Source organism: Hippocampus bargibanti, linkage group LG10 (assembly GCF_051943395.1).
Source record: "Hippocampus bargibanti isolate YZ-2025 linkage group LG10, ASM5194339v1, whole genome shotgun sequence".
In the NCBI taxonomy this organism is placed as follows: Eukaryota; Metazoa; Chordata; class Actinopteri; order Syngnathiformes; family Syngnathidae; genus Hippocampus; species Hippocampus bargibanti.
The window spans coordinates 10,731,442-10,743,850 of NC_142743.1; the positions used below are offsets into that span (position 1 = coordinate 10,731,442).

The 12,409-nt window shown below is 38.2% G+C and overlaps 2 protein-coding genes across 5 annotated transcripts in view; both read left to right on the top strand.

Annotated features, from left to right (window-relative positions):
• sun2 (Sad1 and UNC84 domain containing 2) overlaps nucleotides 1-11,063 on the top strand; it is a 30,403-nt gene extending 19,340 nt beyond the window's left edge. For 2 of the 4 annotated variants that reach the window (XM_089007261.1, XM_089007260.1), the window contains exons 11-17: nucleotides 78-206; nucleotides 269-365; nucleotides 1,309-1,424; nucleotides 1,512-1,685; nucleotides 2,235-2,324; nucleotides 3,713-3,871; nucleotides 4,115-5,781. In XM_089007261.1, coding sequence (XP_088863387.1) covers nucleotides 78-206; nucleotides 269-365; nucleotides 1,309-1,424; nucleotides 1,512-1,685; nucleotides 2,235-2,324; nucleotides 3,713-3,829 — 723 coding nt within the window. In that variant the 3' untranslated portion in view covers nucleotides 3,830-3,871; nucleotides 4,115-5,781. Of the gene's footprint in view, nucleotides 1-77; nucleotides 207-268; nucleotides 366-1,308; nucleotides 1,425-1,511; nucleotides 1,686-2,234; nucleotides 2,325-3,712; nucleotides 3,872-4,114; nucleotides 5,782-9,702; nucleotides 9,731-10,994 lie in introns of those variants that run through there. The other 2 variants (XM_089007262.1, XM_089007263.1) reach the window with 2 other exon arrangements.
• Nucleotides 7,045-11,731, top strand: LOC148892422 (G protein-coupled receptor 4-like). Its single transcript, XM_089007271.1, has 3 exons — nucleotides 7,045-7,638; nucleotides 9,703-10,052; nucleotides 10,995-11,731. The coding sequence occupies exons 2-3, from the start codon at nucleotides 9,720-9,722 to the stop codon at nucleotides 11,520-11,522; spliced, it is 861 nt and encodes a 286-aa protein (XP_088863397.1). The 5' UTR covers nucleotides 7,045-7,638; nucleotides 9,703-9,719; the 3' UTR covers nucleotides 11,523-11,731.
• Nucleotides 11,732-12,409: the final 678 nt, after the last annotated feature.

Here is a 12,409-nt window from a genome sequence, read left to right on the forward strand (position 1 = left end):
GTGCTGAAAGCGTTTAGGAACAACCTGCAAATGTTGATTACATGCTGTGTGTAACGCCTGCATCATCTGATTGACAGTTGTCAATGGAGTTGCAGTCCATCCAATTACAACCTCCTGTGACGTCGATTCCTGACATCTCTGCCCCAAAGGAGCTCACGCCAGAGATCCAGCAGGCCATGGAGAAGTGGCTCACTGACCACATCCAGGTAGGGGACCTGCCAAACCACTGTAGGCTTCAACTACGACATCTCATGTGCTTCTTGCGCAGGCACAGAATGCAGTCAACCGACAGGATGAAGGAGTCACTTCAGCGTGCGCACAGCCTTTCGCTAACAAAATGCCTGATTTTGCACTCGAGACTCAAGGTAGGACTCCTTACACCAGGAGTACCCCACCAGTCGATCGCAGAATGTGTGTCTATATAATACAAAAACTGCTTTTCGAAAAATATTATTAACTCATTCACTGCCAGACCATGTGCAAAAATGTATTGTCCATTGTAAGACCCACAGGATATTGAGTTTTAGGACTAGATAAACATTCAATTCAGCATAAGAAACCTTAGACTCTCATCAGATGAAAAGAGTCGATTTATTGTGATTTATTGCCTTTTTGCAAAGCTTTACTCACATCCTCATGACAGCCAGTGATACAAGACAAATAGGTCAATATTAAAAAAAAAATCATGTAATAACATTGCGAAATATTTTAAAATTATGCAAAATATTACATGACACAAACATACTTGCATTAAAAAATACATATTTATTCAAATATAGTAAATTCATTAATAGACGCAAACTAATATTAGGCTGTTAATTATCAACATTTTAAGTCATGTAAAATACGCAAATAGCAAATATTCAAAAAAATAACAATGGCACAAATAGAAAATAACACCAAACTGCCTTCTTTCATCAGAAAAAAATAGTTAATTCCTAAGTTGTATTGGTCTAGTGTTATCTGAGCTAAAAATGGGTGCGGCTGTACAAAATACAATACATACATATTGATTTATATCGTGCTTTAACAACAGCTGAAGCTGTAACAAAGCGCTTACATGGCGAAAGGGAAATGCTGCCCCCTCTGGGAAGGGAAAAACATTCCCAGAGGTCTGACCAGCGCTTTCTCATACAAATTCCGGAATGGCGCTCCACGTCACACTTTTGAATTCCCGAATAAATTCGGGAATAGCAGCGAATGAGTTAAAAATAACATAATTAATTAGCTATATATATAGAGAGAGAGAGATTTATATGTAGATTTATATATATCTATGTATATAAATCTCCCCCATCTCATGTCCAGGTGCCAGCGTGATCAGCACCCGCTGTTCTGAATCGTACCGCACCCGCTCCGCCTGTATGAGCTTGTTCGGATTCCCCTTGTGGTACCCGACAGAGAGCCCACGCACTGTTATTCGGGTAATCTTTCCCCCACTCATCGCCTTGTTTTTTTTTTTCTTTGTCTGAGGGTATCATCCAATTACGCCCCCTCCCCTCCCGCCTCAGGGAGAGCCAGTGCTGCTTCCAGGCAAATGTTGGGCCTTTAACGGTGCCCACGGGACTCTGGTTATCGCCTTGTCTCACCCCATAAGGATAACCCACGTAACGCTGGACCACGTGCCGCGTCATAACGCCCCCTCCGGCCGAATCGACTCTGCACCCAAGGACTTTGAGGTCTATGTAAGTCACTCCAAAACATTGCCCTATGACACCATTGTCACTAGATTTAGAAGATATGACCACCAGTTTTTTTCGTTTGTATTATTATTATTATTATTATTATTATTATTATTATTATTATTATTATTATTACAGTATTATGAGTTGCGATCACAGAATGGTGGGAGTGTAGTTAACTCACTCAACAATTAGCAGTGTTTTAGAAAATATCAAAAAGAAGAATGTGATATAACATGAATTGTTGGGCCGCTATAAACCCTTTATGGAATGGATTGAACATAAATGATGCAGCAACATATGCAGACAGACAATGTAACAGCATTCATAGTCATGTATTGTCTGCAAAGAAAAGCTAGTTGTCGCTCACAAGCCCACCGTTGACAAATATTGACACTGAAAATGTATAATACCTGCCAGTCAGTAGTCACTATGTACATAGGTAGGCTGTGCTTCAATGTACAACACAAACTGCCATAGTGAACTTGATTATGATGATGATGATGATGATGATGATGATGATAATTATTAGTATTATTATTTTGCTTCCAGGGCTTGAAAGATGAGGTGGAAGAAGGGACGAGGCTGGGAACGTTCACATACAACAAGGATGGCGAACCCACACAGACGTTTGAGCTGCCCGTGAGTTTCTCTTCCTTTTTCATCTTCAGATGGTCGTAAGATTAAATTCAGATGATAAAATTCGAACCTGACGTAAAGCTTACCTCTTTGCACACCCATTAATCTATCATTTTAATGTCATTTCATTTAATTTAATGTCTTTTCTTTTGTTTTTATTTTTCATTTTCACTTTTAATGTTAATGTAATTTTTTGTGTATAATATTTAAAAAATATATTTTTATTGTCATTTTAATTGTAAGTACAGTGATACCTCGGCTTACGAACGTTTTAGCTAATGAACTTTTCACTTTACGAACGTTTAATTTGCTAGAATATAATCTGCGCATACAAACTATTTTTCGGGAACCACACGGAGCACCGCAATGAGTGATGTGTCGTTCGCGAACAAGCTGGTTCTTGGAGCTGTTGAAATGGCAGCTGGCTTTTATTTCCTCTGTTTCCCGCCCTTGGTCTTTGGTTAAAGCCGCACATGATTGGTCAAGATCTGTGGTAGAGGAGGGAGGAGGCACACGCAGTAGTGAGCGGGGGGAGGAGTAGTTACAGAAACAGAAACACACACACACGAAAGGGAGACGACAGAGCTTGAAACAAAAAAACAAATGTGAAAAAAAGACAAAAAACAAACGTGACAAGGTGACATGTATAGAAAACACATTAAAATTTTCGTTTCAACTTTATTGATAGTTCAAAGGCAGAGTGTAGACTGCAAGGTATATCCCATGAATCAGGCTCCACAAATAACCCGCACAAGCCATCTGTACAATTTGAAGAGAACATACAAGCAAGGGAACCAGCTATTAATGTAGTTTCTAGTGTGTCTGCCTGCATATGTTGCTGTTGCAATATCACAACGTCCAAGATTTACAACCCAGTGCTCCTTGAGACACTATGCAAAAAGCTATCCATTTCATCAAGCCATCAACGACCATCACAAAGGTAAATAAAACGACTTTATTATAAAGTACATTGTATTTATTTAATTACAATACCATGGCACATTTATTATACATAAAATAAGGTACATTGTGTGTAGTTTTAAGGCTTATTTAGTTGAAAATTGTGTTTTCTGGTGACCTGGGAACGGATTCTTCTAATTTTAATGGTTTCCTATGGGAAATTAATGTTTGGAATACACTTCACCTTACGCACTTTCTGGGAACCAAATACGTTTGTACGCCAGCGTATCACTATAAATTTTAATTTTAATTTTAATTTTAATTTTAATTTTAATTTTAATTTTAATTGTGTTTGTATTTTATGTTTTTTTTATGATATATTTTTATTTTGCTTTTTATTGATCTATTTTGTATTTTATTTACATATTTATATATTCATTCATGTATTCGTTTATTTATTTATCTCTATTTATTTATTTTGTTTGACGCAGCCCAGCGACGTGATCTATCGTGTGGTGGAGCTGCGTGTCCTCAGCAACTGGGGTCACGTGGAGTACACGTGCCTCTACCGCTTCCGAGTGCACGGTACTTTGGCAACGGCGACATGATGGCGTCACACGCCAATCAATCAACCACCCGGAATCAAAGTGGTGAGTTCCACCAGTCCCGCCGCTTACGGCCGCACTGACCCTTCAAATAGCGTCGCTGTCTGATGAAAAGCCAGAAATATCCGTCAATATATTGCAAAAGTGGTTCTCAAGTTCACTTTAGTCACCATTAATGTCATTGGTGGATGTGAAGAAAATAACCAAATGATGCACTCTCGCTCAAAAAGCTTCTTTTATGCTGATATGATACTTGAATACGTGTTTTTTTTTTTTTTTTCATTTTAGCATCCATGTTGCCTCTCCTTCTACGACCTTTTAAGAAGCACTTGAATTTTCTATGAATGCAAAATCAGGAAAGATGACAATGCATTTTGTGTGAGAGAATATATTTTAGACAACTCATGCCTTGTATCAGAGTATTGTCAAGTAGGTATTTATAAATGATGGCAAAAAAAAATGTTAAAAATACTCAAGATAACGTGATGATGAGCAGTTGGCACCGCCAAAAAAATCAACACAAACATTTCTTTACGCACATTTTTTTTTAATTATATGTATATTTTTATGGAAAATGTGATAGGACAAGGATAACTACCATATTCACTGGAGTATAACACACATGTATAGCGCGCACCCTTAAAGGATAACCGACGCCTCCCAGCAAGTTGTGTCCATAATTTGTAAAATCACTTCAAATGACTTCTACTGAGCGTATTTTACAAAGATTCCACGGCATATAGCTATATTTTACCTTATATGAACATGCACCAAGACTCCTATTTGATTCTAGTTGACACATTCCCAGCAGACAAATCAGCCCATTTTCAACAGAGCTTGGGCGCCATCTTGTGCATTTTCTAGGATGCTACATTGGAGTTCCAATGGCTCAAATTGATACGCAAGTACTTCTTTAATCGATTGCAAACATTTATGCTTTCCTCTTCAGAACTATTTGAATCATATTCATAAGTGGATGAGTAACAAGAAAGCATCTTCTCCGAATCTGAAGCCATTGTTTTGATTCTTGAGCAAGGCAAAGACGTCCTCGCGTGACATCACAATTTGAAGTAGTTTTGGGACACTTTAACTCATTTTTATTGGTGTTTTGCATTTGACCAAAAATATCAGCCTGCGTGTTTTGGGTATTTTAGATGCTATAAAACGTTTTTCTGATGTCAGTTAGGAAACAAAAAAAAATGGTGTCAGTGTATATAAAATCGTTCTATCAGGTTACATGGCTTGTCTTCCTCTTTGTGCTTTTTTGGTTTCATTCATATCTTTCATGGTGACTTTTGTTTTCTCCATTCTCTAAAATTCGTCTCTGGGACAGTGAATTCTCGACGAGCTGCTCGATTTCCATGAATTTCAGCTTGATCAATAACTTTGAGCTTGAATGAAGCGTCATGCAGAACGTTTTCTCTTGATACCCTGAGTTGCCATCTAACAGGTAACAGTATATACATTAAAATATGGAGAACACCGAATCGAAACTCTGGATAATGGTAATTGTGCAAAACAGCAATGCTTAACTCACGTTTCAGTGTGGGCGAGGAAAGGAAATGAAGCATAGCTAAAGAAATGTTAATCAACAATCAGAAAAAAAGGAATGCCTGTCATCCGGGTCTTTCCGAGAGTCGAAACTGAAGGTGGAACAAAGCACGACTATGGAGAATAGCCTTAGAAATGCTGCACCCTCCTGGAAGGGATAAAGCATTAAATATAGATGACATTTTTTTCCCAGGCCTCATTTATAAGGCGCACCCAAACTTTGAGTTACGTGGAAAATTTTGCTCGTTGTACTCGAATAAATACGGTATTTTTTTCTTCATATATATTTTTTTTGTCATGATGCTATTTATTCAATCACGTTCTGAGCTGTTTGATTTAAAATTATTAGTTTTAACCTTAAAGTTATGTGTTTATTTGTTTGTTTGTTTGTTTGTTTGTTTGTTTGTTTTTTGCAAAATTTGAATTTTATTTTTTTTAATATTGTTTTTTTTAATATATAAATCCCGCCTTAATTAGATTCCCTGTAAAACTAGTCTTGTTTCATCAAGATATTTTAGTTTCTTGCGCTATTATTGGTTTATCCCAGAAGGCTGAATGACAACCGGGACTGGTCACCTGTCAATCAGAGTTTTTGTTCATTTAAAAAAAAGGAAATAATAATAATAATGTTATTTATTTTTCCCAACATCATTCAAAAGTGTTGGTCATGGCTCACTCTGTGTTACACTGCAATATGTTTCAGTTGTTTTTTTTTTGTTTTGTTTTATGTTGAAAAAACATTTATTGTCACTCTTTTGACATTATTCTCGTGATTTCACTGTGATCTCATTTTTTAAAGTATCTTCTGTGATGTAAAAAATACTTTGTCATCTCGACCCACGTGGTCGTACATTCGCCTCACAAAAAAAAAACAAGTTCCATTCATGCTTATTTTCTTATGATCTAAATGTGCGCGAAATCCGCGTTTTCTCACAAAGTATACGACAGATTCACCCTCCTCTTACTCGACTTTTTGATTCGCAATTTGTTGCAACGTTAGGAAATGAAAAGATTTTGTTCTGAAAGAACATGGACAACAAAGACAGTCCGACTTTGGATTGTCAAAAAGTCGTGTTTGCGTGATGCTAAAGTTTACATGGGAAAGGTTGAACCTTATATTTTGTTGTTGTTTGTCTGAAACTGATGTATGCTATTTGCTCAGTTATTCATAACAATGCTAATAATATTTTAAATCACTTGAATGCAAAGATGTACTGAACCACTCTTTTGAGTGTATGGAATAAAAATATGATTTCCTTTGTAAATTTTTACAATTTGTTTTGCTATCATATTTCACATCATATAAAAAACATAGTGATACCTTGGCTTACGAACTTTGGGTCTCAGACAGTGTGTAAGGCGAAAAGTGTGTATCCCAAAAATTAATTTCCCATAAGAAACCATTAAAATGACAACAATCTGTTCCCAGGTCCCCATAAAAACATAATTTTCTACTTTCTAATTTTCTAAGCCTTAAAACTACACAAAATATACCTTACTTTATGGATAATAAATGTGCTATGGTATGCTAAATAAAGAAAGAAACTGTACTGCACTTTACAGTTATATAGCACTTTAACAACAGTTGAAGCTGTAACTAAGCGATAACATGGAATTGCCAGAGCACTTTATCGGCACTCAAGCATGAAAAAAAACAAATTCGGGAATGGCGCTCCACGTCACACTTTTCAATTCCCGAATAAATTCGGGAATGGCAGTCTTCTTTTCCTTTGGGCTTTTCCCTTCAAGGGGTCGCCACAGCGAATCAGTGCCCTCCATCTTCAGCGGTTTGATTCACAGGGTAATTCGGGAATGGCAGTGAATAAGTTAAAAGTAAACACTTTTTTTTACTATAGCGCCATCAACTGGATGAGGTAAGACACCACACCACTTACTGCAGGCTGTATGCCACTTTTATTTCTCATTGCCTAACTTGTTTTTGTTTTCATTCCCAGCAGGCTTTTTAAAATTTAAGCATGCTGGTAAGACGTTGCCTTAGATTTCTCAGCTTGCGTCACCTGTTTGCGCCAAACAGCCAGAGGCACAAAAACTCACAATTGGCTCGAGTTACCAACACACACGGACAGACGAGACAAAGGTAAAAAAGTCCAGGGGGACTTTTAGGAGTATTTGACCACCCCCCTTTTTGTTTACTGGACCAACCAATGGCCGACCAGCTGGAATTCATCCTTGATGATCTGCACCGAAATTTCTACTTCCTAATCGAGCATTGACTTGAGGGTGCCGCCACCGCCGGTAAGGTAAGAACTGCTGTTCTTGTCTTTCCCATTTGAAAGTTTATTTTCCTTCCCTTCCACTTGCTCCATCACCATCAACTATCATGTGATGATATAGTCTTTTTTTTAATTATACAATGATCTAATAGGGCCTATTAGATCTTCTTCTTTTCCTTTCGGCTTTTCCCTTTAAGGGGTCGCCAAAAGCAATATGTATATGGATTGTATTGTATTTTGTACAGACACCCCCATTTCAATAATATAATATAATATAATATAATATAATATAATATAATATAATATAATATAATATAATATAACATAATATAATATATAATATAATATATCATCATATATCAGATCATATATATAATATATATCATTTATATATAATATAATATAATATAATATAATATAATATAATATAATATAATATAATATAATATAATATAATATAATATAATATAATATTGAAGTATGAATGAGGCACTGCTGCTACTACACAACAATACAGTACAGTATAATTCCATTAACAGTTTTTTTTTCGGTAATATTACAGTTTTTTTCCCCATTATTAAATAGGCTTTAACTTTTTTCACTAAAACTAAATAATTGCCTTTTTGTTTTTGTAAAGATGAATGTATTGGATAATCAATACTTTTTAAATTATTCTCGTGAAATGAGGATTTAAATGCAGAAAATTGTGCATTGATCTTAAAATGTGACAATATCTAACATATTTGTTTTTTATGTGTATGCAGATTTTTTTATTCTTGTAAAATGAGGATTTAAATGCATAAAATCGTGCGTTGATCTTGAAAGGTAACAATATCTAAATCAATGTTGCAAAAATACATATTTATTTTTTATATGCATGCAGATTTTCAAACATGTTTTACCTGATCAAGGCTGATTTGGATTGTTGTGTTTTGGGTTTTTTTTTGTTCTTATTTTGGGGAAAATATTTAAATATGAATGAGGCACCGCTGCTATTACACATCATTAATACAGTACAGTATAAATCCATTTTTCTGTAATATTACAGTTATTTTTTAATTCATTCACTACCATTCCCGAATTTATTCGGGAATATAAAAGTATGACGTAGGGTGCCGTTCCGAAATTTGTTCATGTTTTTTTTTGCGTGGGGCTGCTGATAAAGTGCTGGTCAGACCTGTGGCAATGTTTTTCCTTTCCACGATGGTGCAGCATTTGCCTTTAGTACAGCTGCCCCCATTTCAAGCTCAGATAACTCCAGACCCATACAATTAACTCTTTTTGTGCATTATATACTGATAGGGTAGCATTTCAGTGTGAAAATTAGTGTATTCAGTGGAGCGCCATTCCCAAATTTGTTCAAGTTTTTTTTTTCTTGCAGGGGGTGCTGATAAAGCGCTGGTCAGACATCTGGCAATATTTTTTCCTTCCACGAGGGGGCAGCATTTGCTTTTTGTCCATGGTAGCACTTTGTTACAGCTTCAGCTGTTTTTAAAGCGCTATATAAATAAAAATGTGTATGTATCATATTATATTTTGTACAGCCGTCCCCATTTCAAGCTAAATTAACCCCAGACCCATATAACTTAACTCTTTTTGAAAGAAGAGCATCTATTGATTGTAAAGTGTCCCTGAGTGTTCAGAAAGGCACTTGGAAATTAAATGTATTATTATTATTATTATTATTACAGTATTATTATTATCTAATATTTCTTACGCTGAATTGAATGTCTATGTCGTCCTGAAACTCAATACTGTACATTGTGGGTCCTGTAATTTAAGTGAAAATGACAAAAACCCTGGCACTGGAGTGGACACATTTTTGTGGCAGTGAATGAGTTAATAAAGACAAAGTACATTATCGTAACTAGCCTGTTGTAAACTAAGTTTATAGGATGTGAGTATCGTACTTGACCAAAAAAAAGACCTTTTTTAATCACTATCAACTTTTTCACATTTTATTGTCAGTAAAAAAACAACATTACAACTGAAATTTGAAACCATTTTTCTTCATTTTTTTTCTCATCCCTTTTCATTCCTTTGCGAGAAACCAAATCCTTATCTTCCTATTTGTCCCTTTCATCCTATCAGCTTCCATCCCCTCCAAGATGAACTCAAGCAGTGCGTTCGCACCCCCGCTGTGGTACCAACACCAAATGTGCGCCGTGGCCCCGTACGGCTTTGTCTTCTACTACGGCATTAAGGTGTTCAACCTGGTGGTTGGGGCCCCCTGCAACGGCCTTGTCATTTGGCAGATCGCCGCCAAGAAAAGCAACCCGTGCACGTCGGACGTGTTCATCCTCAACTTGGCTATCCTTGATGCATACTTTTGTCTCATGATGCCCACCGAGCTGCTCAACTCGCTGCTGCTGGATGACACTCGGATCTGGTTCCTGCAGAGGTTCTCGTACGGCGTCAAGGATGCGGGGGTTCTCTTCTTGGTAAGTCTTGCCGCAATATTTCCATTTTTTTTTTTTCATGCTTGGGTGCTGATAAAGCGCTGGCCATGGCCTCTGGCAATATTTTTTTTCTTTTCCAAAAGGGGGCAGCATTTTCCTTTTGTTCCATGTTAGCACTTTGTTCCAGCTTCAGCTGTTATAAACCAATATGTATGTATTTTGGAGAGCTGCCCTCATTTCAAGCTCATATAACTCCAGACCTATCATTTAGGAATTAACTCTTACTTTCTTATTTTTTTAATGGTATAATTTGATTAAAATGGAAAATTTCTATTTAGTTGTCATTCACTGCCATTCCCGAATGTATTCAGGAATTGAAAAGCATGACACGGAGCGCCATTCTCGAATGTTTTCGGCTTTTGGTTTTTCTTGCAGGAAGTGTCGATAAAGCTCTGGTCAGACCTCTGGCAATGTTTTTCCCTTCCACGAGGGGGCATTCACTTTTTGTCCATGTTAGCTCTTTGTTACAGCTTCAGCTGTTGTCAAAGCGCTCTATAAATGTATGTATTGCATTGTATTTTAGACAGCCGCCCTCATTTCAAGCTCAGATAACTCCAGACCCATCTAATTTAGGACTGAACTCTTTTTTTATGATGAAAGTAGACTTATGAATGAACTGATGAAAGAAGAGAGTATAAGGTTGCTAACGCTGTATTGAATGTTTATGTAGTCCTAAAACTCAATATTCTGTGGGTCCTGGAATTCAAGTGACAATGACAAAAACCCTGGACATATTTTTGTGAATTAGTTATGTTGCCTTTCAAGTTTTAGCCCCCGCCCCATATGTGACAAATAACATTTTTTGAAATTGCCGCGGACTGCTGTGAAATGGACGATGGGCCGCAATAAGCCCCCAGGCCGCAGTATACACACCCCTTTCCTGAAAGCGACGAATCATTGATTTGACGATTCCCTTTCTTTTAGGTGTGTGTCTGCCTGGACCGTTACTTGGCGGTGGTCCACCCCATGCTGTTCACCAGCATCCGGGACCACAAAATCCGCACGGGCATCTCGGTGGCGGCGTGGGCCGTGATCACTGCGTACGCCCTGGCGAAGTGCATCCTCGGCTCCATGAGCGTCAACGGGGTGTTCAGCGGCGTGGTGCTCTTCGCCTTTGCCGTCATGGTACTGTGTAATATCTCGGTCATCTGGGTGCTCCGCCGCTCCGTCGCAGGGAAAGAGGTCATGCACCCGGCCAAGAAGAAGGCCCTGAAAATGGTGCTCATCGTCCTGGCCATCATCGTGATCAATTACCTCCCGCCGGTGCTTATGCCCTTCGCGCCTTACTACTCCATAATGCAGTTCCGTTGCCAGATTAGGATCAGCGTGTACTCCATCATGGACCTGAGTTGTAGCGTGGAGCCGCTCCTCTATGTCACCAAAATGGAGTGCGTGGGAGGTCGGGGCTGCGGGTGCTGCGTTGCGAGCGCACCGCACCGGGTTGTGGTGTGATGTCACTTCCTGTTGGTTCCGGGACCCTGACATACAGAATCATGGAATAACAATGCTGCATAGTCGCCATTGGGAGAAGGGGCGCTGTTGGCAGCCATCTTGCGTTGCCACATGACAACTAACTAGGAATATTTATTAATTTCTCTGAGAGGTTTTCACATTATTTTCTCTCAATTCATCAACAACCTATGTGGATATGCGCTGCTTGCTCCGTGGTGATCAGCCTTATATTTTTTGGGTGGGTGGGGGGGCACCAGTGCAATACAGAAATACAGTAATCCCTCGTTTTTTACTGTTAATGGGGACCGGCACCACCAGCGATAGACAAAAATATGCGAAGTCGTGATATAATAATCCACGTGGTAAAACAGGGGGTGTGCCTAGAAGATGCACAGCCAATCCACATGGCTGTAGACCATGAGATTCCGTGCTGTCATTAAGTGACATCAGCGCTGGGAACCAATCAAGTTACAGCCATGTACAAAACCTCTGAGTCATTTGGCATTTTTTTTTATTCTGAACTTTTTTTTTCCCCTGAAAAAAAACATCAGTGATGCACTGAAACCGTGATCAGTGAACCACAAAGTAGCGAGTCACTGTACTTATGGACATAAAATAGCTATTATACTATGAGTGTAAAGTGGCTGTAATGCTAAGTGTTGTTGAGATCTTCTATCGCAATGCATTTGGGAGAATAAAGACTCGAGATGGTCCTTGTTTAGATTGTACGAGTAGGATGTTTATTTGCCAGAGCACAGAGAGCAACCGCTACTCTGCGTCGTACGAGAAGTCACTCACACACACACTGGCTTTGATCGCTGTCAAACCACGTGATGTCGCGTTGTGGCTGGGTTGCAACAGCCACTCAATATTACAGCATTTATAAT

Coding starts and splice junctions, on each gene's coding strand:
- LOC148892422 (XM_089007271.1), top strand. CDS start 9,720: ATGAACTCAAGCAGTGCGTTCGCACCCCCGCTGTGGTACCAACACCAA. Junction 10,053..10,994: donor ATGCGGGGGTTCTCTTCTTG/GTAAGTCTTGCC, acceptor CCTTTCTTTTAG/GTGTGTGTCTGCCTGGACCG.